The sequence below is a fragment of the Calypte anna genome, chromosome 3 (assembly GCF_003957555.1).
Source record: "Calypte anna isolate BGI_N300 chromosome 3, bCalAnn1_v1.p, whole genome shotgun sequence".
NCBI classification, from domain to species: domain Eukaryota; kingdom Metazoa; phylum Chordata; class Aves; order Apodiformes; family Trochilidae; genus Calypte; species Calypte anna.
In genome coordinates this window covers 62,234,855-62,248,469 of record NC_044246.1, presented here as the reverse complement: position 1 = coordinate 62,248,469, position 13,615 = coordinate 62,234,855, and the positions used below count along the sequence as shown (strand labels likewise).

Sequence of the window (13,615 nt, the reverse complement as noted above, 5' to 3'; positions counted from 1 at the left end):
AAAATTATCTTTTACAGAAATTCACGGTTAAAGGATAATATGCTTGACCCTATCTTGCCATAGTAATTTGTAATATGTGGAACTTTTAGGCAACTGAGCATAAATTAGAGCATTTTAGAAACTCCTCAAAATGACTTGCGGTCTGACTTTCTCTTTAATCAGGACACCAGGCAAGACTATCTATCAATCTCATATATGTTGATTATAACTTCCTTTAGGCATATCTTGCAAACTACAAAATAAATGATTACAACAAAGTCCTAGTAGGAGAAACTATTGGGATTAAATCAAGGTTAAATGATTTAACTGATCAAGATTACTACACCTGCAGGTGTAGAACCTAAACCTGCAGGCTCAGGCAAAGCTACACAAAGAAAGTAAAAAAAAATAAGCTTTGTTTAACACTGAATATTATGAGTTTACTAATTTTTTCATTCTTACATAACAAATTTCATTGCCCAACCTCTTCTTTCCTCAGAGGAGTTTCCTTCAAAATGGTGTCTCTGTACAATTTCAGAGCACACTAGCAGAGCACCCTACCCAGGCAGAGAGATGAACTCTTCTCACTGAGGAATGAGTTAAGCAATCAGGGTGCTAGCATGATAATCAGGGGGAATCCTTATTGCCAGCTAGGAAAAACAGCTTTTTTATTTATTACCATAATTTATTACTAGATTTTATATCGTGGAATCTGCACAAAACCAAATAAAATTTATACATTTACACATAAATGTTCACCTTTGGAGAATTCACATTTTTGGGACTCAGTGGTTTTGACATAGGTTGAATAAAACAAAAGAAAACTGAGATCATTGGGCATTTCAGATGAGGTTTTCTTAGTGGGAGATCTACTGTTTGTAGGAACAACCTATAATCAGTATGATAGAAAGATCATTAGTTGCCTGCACTCTCAGTGCAGCCTCTCATAGGCAAGACACAAATATTTAGTGATTATTGATGCACACCTATGTACACAAGTTTCCGTCACCTACAGTCACTCACTATGAACTGCATGGTTAGATGCGGGTCACTCAGCAAGCCAAGAGTTAACATGTTCATTCAAAATTTGTTCTGAAACTTGGAGAGAGAAACTAGTTCTGGTGGCTGCAGACTACAATGTTATCTGATAATCTAGGCTGTTAGGAAAAGGTATGTGATGTCAAATAAGGTGACCAGCATGACTCTATTCAGTCCAAGTCAGACTGTACTATGGCCCTTTTTCCAGAGAACAGAGAGAATGGAGATAACCTACAGAACTCAGAAGACTCCTTGCCTACTCTGGTATCTCCTTCTTCTGTGTCTCATTCTCAGGGGCTCCAGCTCCTTGCCACATTTCCAGATATAGTGCTCTACATAACAACCATTCTAACTTGTCCCCTTGTGGTGTCTGATCCACATAATAGAGTGCTGAAAAACATTACCATCACAATCATGCAAAAGGTATACAAGCTGTGACATACAATTGCAGAACACATCAGGTGTGGTTTTATTATTCATATGTGGCCAGAATACAAATTTTAACCTGGAAGGGGGAAGAGGAAAGGAACAGACTCCTCACAACCACTCTGTACACTTCTGCTTTGCTTCTGATTTGGTGCAAAGTAACTAATGTTAAATTGGTTCCAGTCGCTGTGGAAATTTTTATTAAAAAATGATAAAACTAGATGAAATGAAAAATACTGTTTTCTGTTTGCTTACCTGGTACACCATGGTGAGTGGATTTCCTATTCAACTGGGTGACTTTTTGGTATGACTTTTGCAGGTTTATTTTTGGTTTAGCTTTGGCAAACATGTAGTCTTCAGTGTTTTTACAGCAGTGGCTATTACAGAATCTATGTCTCTTGCACGTCTTATCTTGGAGGGTGGACAAAATAAACAAACTGAAAATAATACTACAATGAACATTAAATGATGAATGGCTTACAGTACAAAAAACAGTGTAAAAAGGAAGACAAGTTTAAATATTGTTGTGTATGAAAGGGATGAAAATAATACAAGGATGAGAATAAGTAAAATGATAGGCTGGAACATCTGGGAAAGTAAATACAAAGACAAAGAGAACAGTCCATTAATGGAATAGCAAGTCCAAAGTTTACACAAAATAAATAGTGAATCAGATTATGCTTGTGGAGGGACGGAGTGCCCATCTCCCATTGACTTTAGAGGGAGTTCTGCATGGTCATGCCCTGAAATGTCCAATTTAACTAATGTTGTTATTTTTTTTAGAGAAATCACTAATTAGTTTGCCTTAAATTTTTATAAGCCCATGCAGTGCTCTGCCTTTAAGCTAATGGGAGCTCTACAAGCTCAAAGCTATTGCTAAATCAGAAAGTGAGCATGCTAAATGTAATTTCTGTTTGATTTCATGCAATACATGTATAGAAATTGATTAGCTTTAAACTCACTGCGTCTGTGACTTTCTGATACAAGGAAACAAAAAACTAATTAGTCATCATAAGAATAAGAAATAATAGCTCTCAGATTCACCTGGCAACTACTTTAACTGTAAACTATCAGGACAGCACAAAATAAATTAACATGGCAAAAAGACTTAGTAAAACACAGAATAATACCTCGACCAATAACAAGACTTGCCAGCTATCAGAATCTATGATTAGATAAAGGTAGTTAATTTTCATTTTTTTCATGGCAAAAGATGTTGAGTAAGCAGAGAATTTGCTCCCCAAAACCTGTCTGGAATACTTCTGCATAAAAATGAACTGCAGAAAAGATACTAGTCACTGCTGCATGTAAACAATGACACATTAGGCCTTCAGCAACATAGGATCATATACAGCAATTCCAGTATTCACAGTACTAAGTGGCTCTGTGAATCTATGTAGCAATTTGCATTGTTTATTTTTCTCTGTGGTTTGTCATATTCTTTACAATATTGGAAATCTAATGTTTCCTGCTGTTTAAAAGTGATAAGATTTTCTTTTCATTCACTTAAGGGATGTCCAATGCTAAGAAAATAATCACATTAATTGTGTGCCAAAATTGCTGCCTGCACTGCCTTTACCAGCAATGAAGGCAGAACTCTGCCAAAAGCAGTTGCAGGACCAGAAAAGACTAATATCTTCCATCTCCTAGAGCGTAACTCTTTCAATTTCCAGGAGAATAGACTTTTTCACTGTTCACAATCAGCTCCATTGGTAGAACAAAGTTTCATATGGCCAATTGAGGATTTAAAATAATTTCAGAAATAGCCCTTTTTGTCCAGCATCTAGAATAAAGAACTTCTATGTGCCATACAAGAAATTGGAGGCTTAATTCACTTGTCAGAGCCTTTTTACCTGTAGGCCGTAATAAGTAAAAGTCTACCTGACTCACTGACAAAGGTTCATCTGCACTTCGATCATCCGAAGACTTTGGAACTTCGAGTCTGTCGATGAAAGCCTGGAGCTCTTTCCTGAAGGCCTTCATCTGAGCATTGATCCGGTACAGAAGCTCATGCTCACGTATTCTGCTGCCATCATCTTCCTCATCCATCAGTCCAAAGAGGTCCCCGTTAGCTACGTAGATTCTCGCCTCTGTTATGATGGTGCTCGTGTCAGAAATTAAGCGGTCTATGGTCTTGCCCAGCCGCTCAGCTTCGGAGCGAATGTCCTTCATCTGCTGCCTGTCAGTGAAGCTTTTCTGCCATCCGGATGCCGTCGGATAAAAAGACCTGGTGGGTGTCAGGCATCGGATGTTGCGTACCTCCTCAGAGTCACTTTCCCCACCGATAGGCCCTTCCCTTTTCCGGTGAGGGGGACGGGAATCGTCATCGCTCTCTTTTTTGCCTGCATCGCTTTCCGCATCGCTGTCTCTGGGACTGCCGCGGATTCCGAGATGAGAGGCCAAGTCGTAGCGTTGCATGTTGGACATTAAGACTCTGTTCTCGTACTGGAGTTGCATGACTTTGCCACTCAGCTCGTTGATCTGCATTCGTGCAGCTTTTAGCTCCTCCTGTAATGCTTCTGTCTTGGCGTTATCGTGATGCCTAGAGCTCTCGTGGGCCCCAGACTTGTACTTGTATTTGTTCAGCTCAGCTGTTATGCGTTTGTTCTGTTCTTCCAAATCTGCTAAATTTCTCCTGAGCAGTTCCGTTTCATCTTCTACTAGCTGCAAATGCTGTCGTAATTCTGACAGGGATTCGCTCTGCTCTCCCAGGAGCGGGTTAGCGGTACCTGAGAAATCATCTCCTCTTAAATCATCAAGCTCTGCTTTCAGGCCTCTATTTTCTACTTCTAGTTCCACTATCTTCCTCCCAAGAATGTTAGCTTCCTCCTCCACAAGTCTCAGTCGAAGCTTGAGTTCAGCTTCTCTTGTGGTAGGTGGTCCACCTGCTTCACCTTTTGGCAAGGGACTGTCCAAATCTCCATAAAATGATCTATATTTTTGCAGCTCATGTTCAAATCTGTCTTTTTCTTTGTCAATCTTGGCCATTTTCTTCCTCATCAAGGCTGCTTCTTCTTTGACAAACTGTAGCTGGCATTTCAGGTCTTCATTGTCATCCTTGGAAAAAAGACAAGCATTTGAAGATACTTGATGTAAAACAGGAGACCTTCAGTGTCATAAATTACAATATTAAACACATTAACCAATTTGTTTAATTTAAAAAAAATTAAAAATAATTTAAATTTAAAAGAGGGTTAAAGACTATTTTACTTGCAACTGAAGATTGCACTGTCACTAAAAAAAAAATGCATTATAGGGATGGGGAACCTATGAAAAATCCTTATATTTTGTAGGCTTGGCTAGCCTTATATTTTCTAGGCTTGGCTTTTCGGTGTTCAAAAATCCTGAAGTTAACACACAAAGGGCTTATAATCTTGTTCCACTCCTGCTTCCATTTACTTATTTGCCTAAAATACAAAGCACATGAAAGCTGGTGGGTTCTGTTGCAGCACCACTGGTTTGTTTAGGTGGTCTTCAACAGTGTTATCTGACTGCAGGTCTGGGGAAAGAGCAGTCCATTTCAGAGCATCCAGGAAAACAAAAGCAAAACAGACAAGCAAGAAAAATACAAATTTACATATGTGCATCATTTCCATAGTGTCCCTGAAGCCTCCACATAAGAATCCAGGCTCCCCTTATTACAACTTACCTCTGTTGGTGTCTGCTGTGACTTTTTTTCCGATTTTGGTAGGTCTTTGCTCCCTCTTCTTTTCAGTGATTGCTGAAATAACAGCAAAATCAGATGCAATGAATATTACACTAAAGAGTATATTATCGGACATTTAAAACTTAGCAAGTAAAAAGCAACTACAAAGAAATTACTTTCTTGAAATCCTTGAGACAGGAAATACAGTGTGGAGACAGAGCTGTCCAAAAACGGCACAGCAATGCTATACAAGTATTGGTTTAGTCAATATGTTACCCTTTTTCTTCAACACATTTTACAACTAGTTGGTAATGAATGTTTAATGCATGACATAAGAGGTAGAAAAGAAGGTATCCCAAGTGGCAATTTACAGATGGAAAAGCTGAGGCAAGTAGTGAACCCCAACTTCAGTCTTTAACACTAATGGGGCCAAGGCACTTTAAGATGCATCTTACCAGACATGTGGTCAACTGGAACCACCCCACTGTCAACACAATACAGATCATCAAAAAAAAAAAAACAGCAGAAGAGAAAAAAGTGAACAAGATAATATGTTAACACATAACATCCCACTTACAGCTGTTCCCCAGCTTTATGTTCCCCAGGTGAAATGTAGGCCTTGTGGCAGGGCAGCATACAACCAACACCATCTCCCACTGAGACTGTTCTCTAGTAGAAGAAACCTTTGTGGCACTGAGATAAATGCATTTCCTTGCACCACCCAGAAGAGAATCCAGATGTATTGAAAAGCCATCCAGTTTCATACAGGGGATAGTAAAATATGTTCATAATTCTGAAGGAATGGTGTACAGTGGGCAGGTGTGCTATACATAACACTATATATAACAGTTCTGTCCACTATTTGCCTGACGGTCTCAATTGTTCTCTTTCTTCTGCAGATCACCCCCACAACAAATACAAAGTTCATGGACTGCTCACTTCAATGGAAAAGTCAATGCCCAGAAATGATTAGGATTCAAATCTGAGCAACTACAAGAGATTATTTCCTACAAGGTTTTTTTTTTCCAAAATTCACTATAGAGTTATTCACAAACTAAGAAAACTTATCTCAGAACTACAATTCATAGCATCAAGAACTATAATTAAATTTTATGCCTCCTGCAGAAACACTATAAGCTCTCAATAAAACAATAAACAAAGAACAATAAAACCAAACAAAGATCATTAGCATCTTAGCTGTGATAGCTGGGAACTGTGAATCACAGAATTCTAAAAAAATCCAGAAAGACACACAAATGGTTAATTACTCTCTTCCTCCCTTTAAAAATAAAGCAAACACCTTTGGGATCAGTCTACAACAAAATGCTTCTTCTTGACAGTCATCCATCAGTTATCCTATTGCAGACATGGCATTTGCACGTGGAAGATGTATCTGCTGTGTTTCTTTTTGAACTGGCAAATCTATGAAGAATTAAACTTTCAAATGTGCAGCATTCTAGCATCCTACTATGTATTACCACTTTGAAAAGCCCCTTTTCTGATCAGTTAGCAGTGCAAATTTCTCCTTGCACCAGATTCTTGCCAATGCCACCCACTGATAAAATAACTGAGATAGATAATCTGTATTTCTGCTTAAATGTCTTCTATTCACCCTGCCAAGCTCAGCATTTCTTCAGATATAATAAGGTTATGAATGTTGAGATGCAGCTTCTTCTATACTCTACTTGTCAGAAGGGTTATATAAAAATAGTTCCCCATAACAAAAAAAATACAGAGGGGAAAAATATTTTTAAGGGTTTGACATTTAAAAAATCTGGTTTTCTTCTTTCTCTCAATATCTGTTCTCTTAGGTTCTGTTTGGTAGTCATGACAGCAACTTTTTAATTACAGCAATAGTTGTGGCTATGCAGTGACTGGTCACAATGTTCTATTCTGCTTTACCTGTATTATAACAAACCATTTACGGAGCTTGTATTACCCACCAACAAATGACTGTTTAGCGACACCATTTTATAGCAAAATATGCAATTCAATTAGCACGATATGGGATTAGGCCCAGCTGGAACTTGTATGATTTCTCTTTTTGTAAAAACCACCATGAGACACTTTCTGATCACCAGAGGTTAAGATCCTGCTTGCACATCTCATCTGACATTTGACACATGCAAAATCACAGTGCCCTATAACATCATGTTAGGGCACTGATGCAATACTTTTATTGAATAAATAATACCCCATATGAAACAGTATACCCTGCTATGAATAACTAATTTTTCAGAATTTTTTCAGAGGTACATGTCACAATTTAGTGTCTACTCTTCCTATCAGTTCTCTCAAGCCTTGTACTAGTTTGCTCTTCCAATCCAATTTTTAATAATAACCAATTTATTTTGCTGCTAATGAAAAGAAGTACTCAAGCAAAAGAGAACAAGGAATAAAAAGTTCAAATAAACATATGGCAAAAAAAACCCCCAAAACAACCCAGACTCTTGCAAGTGTATCTTCATACTATGCCTGCAACTGGACACTATTAAAAACTATCTGCATGTTGCTGTTTTGACATACAAACAAATGTTAGACAAGGTCTGTGAATGACTGAACCACTTTCATGTATAAAATTTGTTTGTTCAAAAATTTTTTGAGTCTGATCACCTTTTAATGTAATTCTCCACTTGTTGATCCTTTTCCCATGTTACAGGGTACCACAAAACCTACTGCAGTGCCACTAAAAGCCACCTCTGCTGTTTTCTTGACTTTTAGGCTCAGATAATTTTTCTTCTATATAGTTTTCTATATCATAATCAGTCCTTGACACTCAGTGATTATGGATTTTTAAAAAGACAATGGTAAAAGCAACAAACTCTTTTTGTGTTATCTGATCAATAATGCTTACCATACAGTGTTATGATTTTAATAACCAAGTTACCCATCTGTAGGAGAAAAGAAGTAAAAACCACATGTAATACCTTTTCTACAATGGGAAATATGCTAAACTGCTCAAGTACTAAAGAAATATTTCTATAGTACTAGGGTTAATAAGACCAGCAATTGTGACATGTCTCATTATATTGCGTAATCTCTGCTTATCTCTGAAACACAAGGAGGGAAACTGGGTTTGATCTCACTATTCTAGCATTCACTGAAGCCAGCACACATGGGGTTCCAGGTGTATTCTGGCAATGCTGAGAAGTTTCTGCAGTCCAGATAAGACCTCAGATAGTGTTCATGTTATATGCACACCAGATGGCATGCAAACAATACGTTGCTATGTTCAGCAGCATCAGTTCTTCAGTGACCTTCACTGGAGTCTATCCATGTCTTGCTGGAGATGTTAAGCACTTCTCAAGACCAGATGGTATAACCCTTCTATGCCAGCCCTAAACTGCAAGCCCAATGGGCAGTCCTAACATCACCTGTGATGCTCATTGCTTCCCAGATGTAAAAAGATCTGAAATGCACCCTGAGAATAACACTATTCAAAAATAATTGCATCACATTCCACTAAGTAGAAAAGATGTAAAATGAACACAGATTTTTGCTACTTTATCCCAAACTACAGTAATTCTCTCAGCAATTAATAAAGAAGGACTAAGCAAAACATACCAAGATGTATGCATTCAAAACACTTAGGTTAGATTATTTCCAGAATGATCTGGGGATATATGATCTAAAGCCAATGTAGACAACCAGAAGAGGCATTTCTGACACATAAAGGGATTTATGACTGCATTTAAGAGCCCTTACCTCTCAGCAGAGAGCTGGCTAGTGCAATGAGCATGCAGATTCCTGAATCTCCACAGCTGAAACCCAACCTTCTCATCAGCACACAGCTGTACTGGACAGTTAGCTGCCCCCCAACTGCTGTGAAAGGTCTACAAAGTTTTCAAAAATCAGAGCAAACCCAACACCAGCTTTACAGTTATAAAAGTCACTGAATATTGAACAACTTGTGGGCTGTACAAGGTTGCCTCTGTCTGGTGCAGAGTGACTATAACCAGGGAAATGGAAATTTGCCCTAAGACACTCAGCATTTTCCTTTTAATCAATACAGCTGGTTAACTCATGGAGCTGGGTCAAAAGAGATGCAAGATAGATTCCTTAGTTTAATTCCACAGACTCTTAATTCAATAACTACATATTAAAATATGTAGTCAAAACTAAATGGACACTAAACAAGTTGGTAAATTGAAAATAGATATTCTCCTAAAAAAACCCCAAAATTCTTGATTTTAAAACATCTCCCTTATTCTGCAGCTCTGTCAGTACAATATCCCAGTAACAAATTCAAGACACTGCCTTTGTCTGTCATTGGCACAAGCACATAGAATCATACAACCCTTTACTTCCTCCACCCCGCTCCAAGAGCAGGAGGAGTACTCAACATTTCCATGTTGTACTTGCTTGCAAATTTAAGACAGAACAAAAAAGCAGCAGATAAATGAAACACAAAAAAGCACTGCACCCATGTCCATGAAGCAAACGCCGAGTGTATCCCTACTACCTCTAGCAATGATCTCTTCATATTAAAACTGGCATATTTGAAAACACTACTGAGGAACAATACAAAATTAAAGCAATCTTCACTGCTTCACTGGGGAGAGACAAACAGTTCTTATGTAGTCTTTTGAATGTCTACATATTGTAGAGGAGAAAGGAGGAGCTGCCCTCCAATCTTTGTATTTTTTCGTGACATTTAGTTAGGAGTTAGTTATAATTTTCAGATTCTTTGCCATTATTCATTTGCCAATTAAATAAGAAAAAAAATTAATAGAGAAGAAAAAGATACACAACTTTTGCACTTTACCTAGAGAAATCCATCGCATTTTGAACCAAAACCACATTGCTAGAGCACAAAATCATCTGTGATGTAACTAGGTAAAAGCAATCTTTGCAGTGTGTAAAATGAAGCAGCACATTCATGCTTCTATTGCAAAAAAACCCAAAAACAAACAAAAAAACAATCCTGAGGAGTATAAGATGAAAGCTGCCATTCAAAGCTCTCTGTTTGACCCAATCAAATAGTTGGGTAAACTCTAATACTTTGAGTTCTGTGATCACACACTCCTTTATCCACCAGGGTATCAGAAAACAGTGAAAACAGCTTCTCTGAAGAGGAAGAGGTCTCCTGCCATTTGAACCTTTCAAAAGATGGAAGAGATAGGACATGCCTATTTCCCCAGCACTACCCAGCTAGGTAACCTTATAGATGCAGACACCACAGTCAGTTTACACTTGGCTCCCTAATCCTGAAATGCTCTCACAGTCTCTCACCTGGATTAACAGGGTAGAACAGCACAAAGAATATACACATAGGTTTGTAGGTATGCAGAAGAAAAAGGAGATTCGCAGCTTGCCCTACAAGACTGTGCCCCAAAGACAGTATCTCCAGTTTTACAGGAACATCTCGCAGAAAAACCAAACCAAAACAAAACCCAACACACCAGATTTTAGAGTTCATTTGAGCAGACGTAAAAATTTAAGATTAATTCAGGTATGAAAAATTCTGAAATCTGCACTTGATCTAGAAGCTGGAGCAGTGAGCAGATTTTCTGGTAAGAGGGAAAAACATCCATCTCTCACATGTCAATCACCACTCTGTCCTCTGACTATAAGGAGGGATCTTCTGTAACTCTTGGTATCTTCTTTTGTCTGTTTTTACTTGGGAAAGTTGCATTGTAAAACTAGTCATTTGTAAATTGGCTGAAAAAATACTTTCCATAATGGAACATTTGAGGAAGTTTCAAAGGCTTTTGGGAACTTAGGTAACTGAAAACAGAGGATCCGACTTTGCAGTGCTTTGAAGTTATATGCCAGTGTGATCCTGCCACAAAGGAAATCTAACTTTTAATCTAAGTTTTTCTGAGCAGCTCATGTAAAGAAGGTGCTCTGGAAAAAAACCCAACCAACCAAACAAAAAAACAAACATGGAGGGTAGAAGCTAAAATGGAAGGCAGAGATTTTGGCAATATGGACATCCCCACATCTTCCTTTCTGACTCTGATACCAGTCTGTGCTCCCCTAAGCCTGCACTCAGTGCTTTTTCTGGCATTTCAACCGTGCAAAGATGGAGATAAGGGAAAGGAGAATATTGCACCACTGACTGAAGCATCGTGTCCAGCAGCTTTCTCTGACCACAAAAGACTCAGCAGAACTGCAACTGATACTCATGCATCATCCTCCTAAATGATCACTCTTACCCTAAATGAAACTTTCTCAGCTTCTTAATGGAAATGCTCATTCCCAGCCAGGGAAAGGGGCTGTGGTCCTAGAGAATCTTTCATGCAGAGGTTGACTTAAAACTGTTATTTAAAGGTTCCTTTTGCTAGAAATGTGAGAACCTTTTCCTGAAATGAGGTTTGACAGCCTTCCACTCATATATAAATATTTGATCACTGGGATGCATTTCACAAATAAACATCCAAGACTTCAGCATTCATCATAGATGTCAGTGAACCAAAAACCACCTGCAAATCAATGCCACAGCAGTCCTAATGGGGTTACCTGAGAGTCAGTTCTTACTCCTATACTAATTAACATTTTTTTTGCTGCTGCCTGGAAGAAACAAATTAATATTGCATAAAGACTGCAGATGAGTAAAGTGTAGAGGAATGTTAAATATGGAAAAGGACACTGATTCAAACCTTAGTGCAATCAAATAATATCTCTTTTAATATAACTAAATATGAAGATATACATGTAAGAACAAGGGCTGAAAGCTAAGCTAAGACAACAGGCAAAGCACCTAGAGAAGAGAAAATCACTTCAAAAGCCACACATCTGAAAAACACTACAGAGTAATAGAGATTAATCAGCTGAAATAATGTCCAAGTGTAATTTTGTGATCAAAAGGCTTATTTAGTCCTAGGAAGTAGATGTCAAAACTGAGGTTCACTGTGCAGTAACTAGAAAGGGATGTGTGTCTCCAGAGCCAAACCACCCTCAGACAAGTGGAATAAATCATTTTCAAGTAGCAGTGCCCATCTTTTTCCTTTGGGGAAGCCCAAATTCCTAACTTAGGCTTAATTTCTAGATGACTAAATGGTATCAGCCTTAAGTGTCCAGATTTAAAAGAAAACAACAACCAAACAACCAAAACAAAAACCAAAAACATCAATTCTCTGGACTCTTGAACTTAGTGTGGTAATAAGAATGTACATTTCCTAGCTAGTAATTAACTTTCAGCAAATTCAGATGAGAAGAGATGTGCAAATTTTAAACTATTCCTGGGGACAGCTAGGGAAGAGCTGTGGTGGACTGTTCTTAGCTGTCAATTTTTAACACAAATCAGCACCCTTTTCTGAAAAGTAAGCATCTGTTTCAATAAAATAGTTGGGGATGTGACCCATGTTATTCAGGAGACCAAACTGGTTGATCATATTACATAGTTCTGGCCTCATAATTTCTGAATGCATGAAACCTGACCAAAGTTTGGTAACTCAGCAACAGTACTCCTAGAACCACACCACAAGGAAAATGTGTATCTCCAAGGCAATGCTCCAGTTTAAAACTCTTTCTGGGGCACAGTTACTGGTGCTTCTAATTAATTATTTAATAAAAGATCTAAACTGCTAGCATCTGTAACAATTTAAATAATTCAGCCAAGCCTGTAACATAAAACACTCTAGGTAATTAGGCCAATTGGATGTCATCATCAGTCATGCTTTACAGGGATGTAGAAGCCTCTCATTACACACAACACTGATGGAAACAGATGTATGGCAAATACCTTCTAAGTGCAAGAACTCAACTGTGACCTAAGCAAAGAGCCTGGTTATTATCCTAACATGAATTAATTGCTGAGATAGCCAAAGTCAATTAACACAATCATACAACTAAGACCAAAGCAAAACAGAATTGATAATCACGTCTCATTCTACACATCACAGCATATGCTGTTGTTAATAATAGCAATGGGCAGGGGGCAGAAAATCACATAATATGTCAAAACATCTCAGAAAAGCACAATTGCACACCTTAAAGGTTAATCCACTGCCCTTTACTTGAAAATAAAAAATGCAGTGCTCTGACTTCTTAACTATAGAGCATTATCAAAACCTGGATCTAAATTGCCAGGGGGCTACATTTCTTGATATTATGAACACTGCAGTAAGTAAAAATAAACTTTCAGGCTGCAGTGATCAAACATCAAAAGCCTGATACTCTTGTTCCTGGATAGTATTGATTCCATGTGATTCAGAAGAGCAGCTGGACTTACCCCAGAGCCAGCACACCATACACCTGGGTGTTCTCCCTGTCAAGTGACTCATCTCTATTTAACATGCAATGTGGCTATAAATCTGCAAATGAGAGGTACTGAAGAAGAAGGTGGCTGAAAACCATTCTGCTCTCTGGAGTGCAGTGTAAGTACAGGGCAATTCAGAGGTAGAGCACAACTAGCACACTGGTACTCAGTGAAGAATTCTCAGTCTGCCTTGCACAAATATAACTTCTATTACTGTCCAGCTTGGCCACAGAAGCCATTTGTTGAGTATTACTCCCTGTCTCTGTATCATATAGAATACTTTGTTTGTTGTGCTTCGTTCTTTGTATATCATTCACCTTATT

General features: G+C 38.2%; 1 protein-coding gene across 1 annotated transcript in view; it reads right to left on the bottom strand.

Annotated features, from left to right (window-relative positions):
- Nucleotides 1–3,168: 3,168 nt before the first annotated feature.
- The window catches only part of SOGA3 (SOGA family member 3), a 28,675-nt gene continuing 18,228 nt past the window's right edge, over nucleotides 3,169–13,615 (bottom strand). The window contains exons 5-6 of the mRNA XM_030447549.1: nucleotides 5,093–5,164; nucleotides 3,169–4,500 (exon numbers count right to left, since the gene is read on the bottom strand). Coding sequence (XP_030303409.1) covers nucleotides 3,169–4,500; nucleotides 5,093–5,164 — 1,404 coding nt within the window. The remainder of the gene's footprint in view (nucleotides 4,501–5,092; nucleotides 5,165–13,615) is intronic.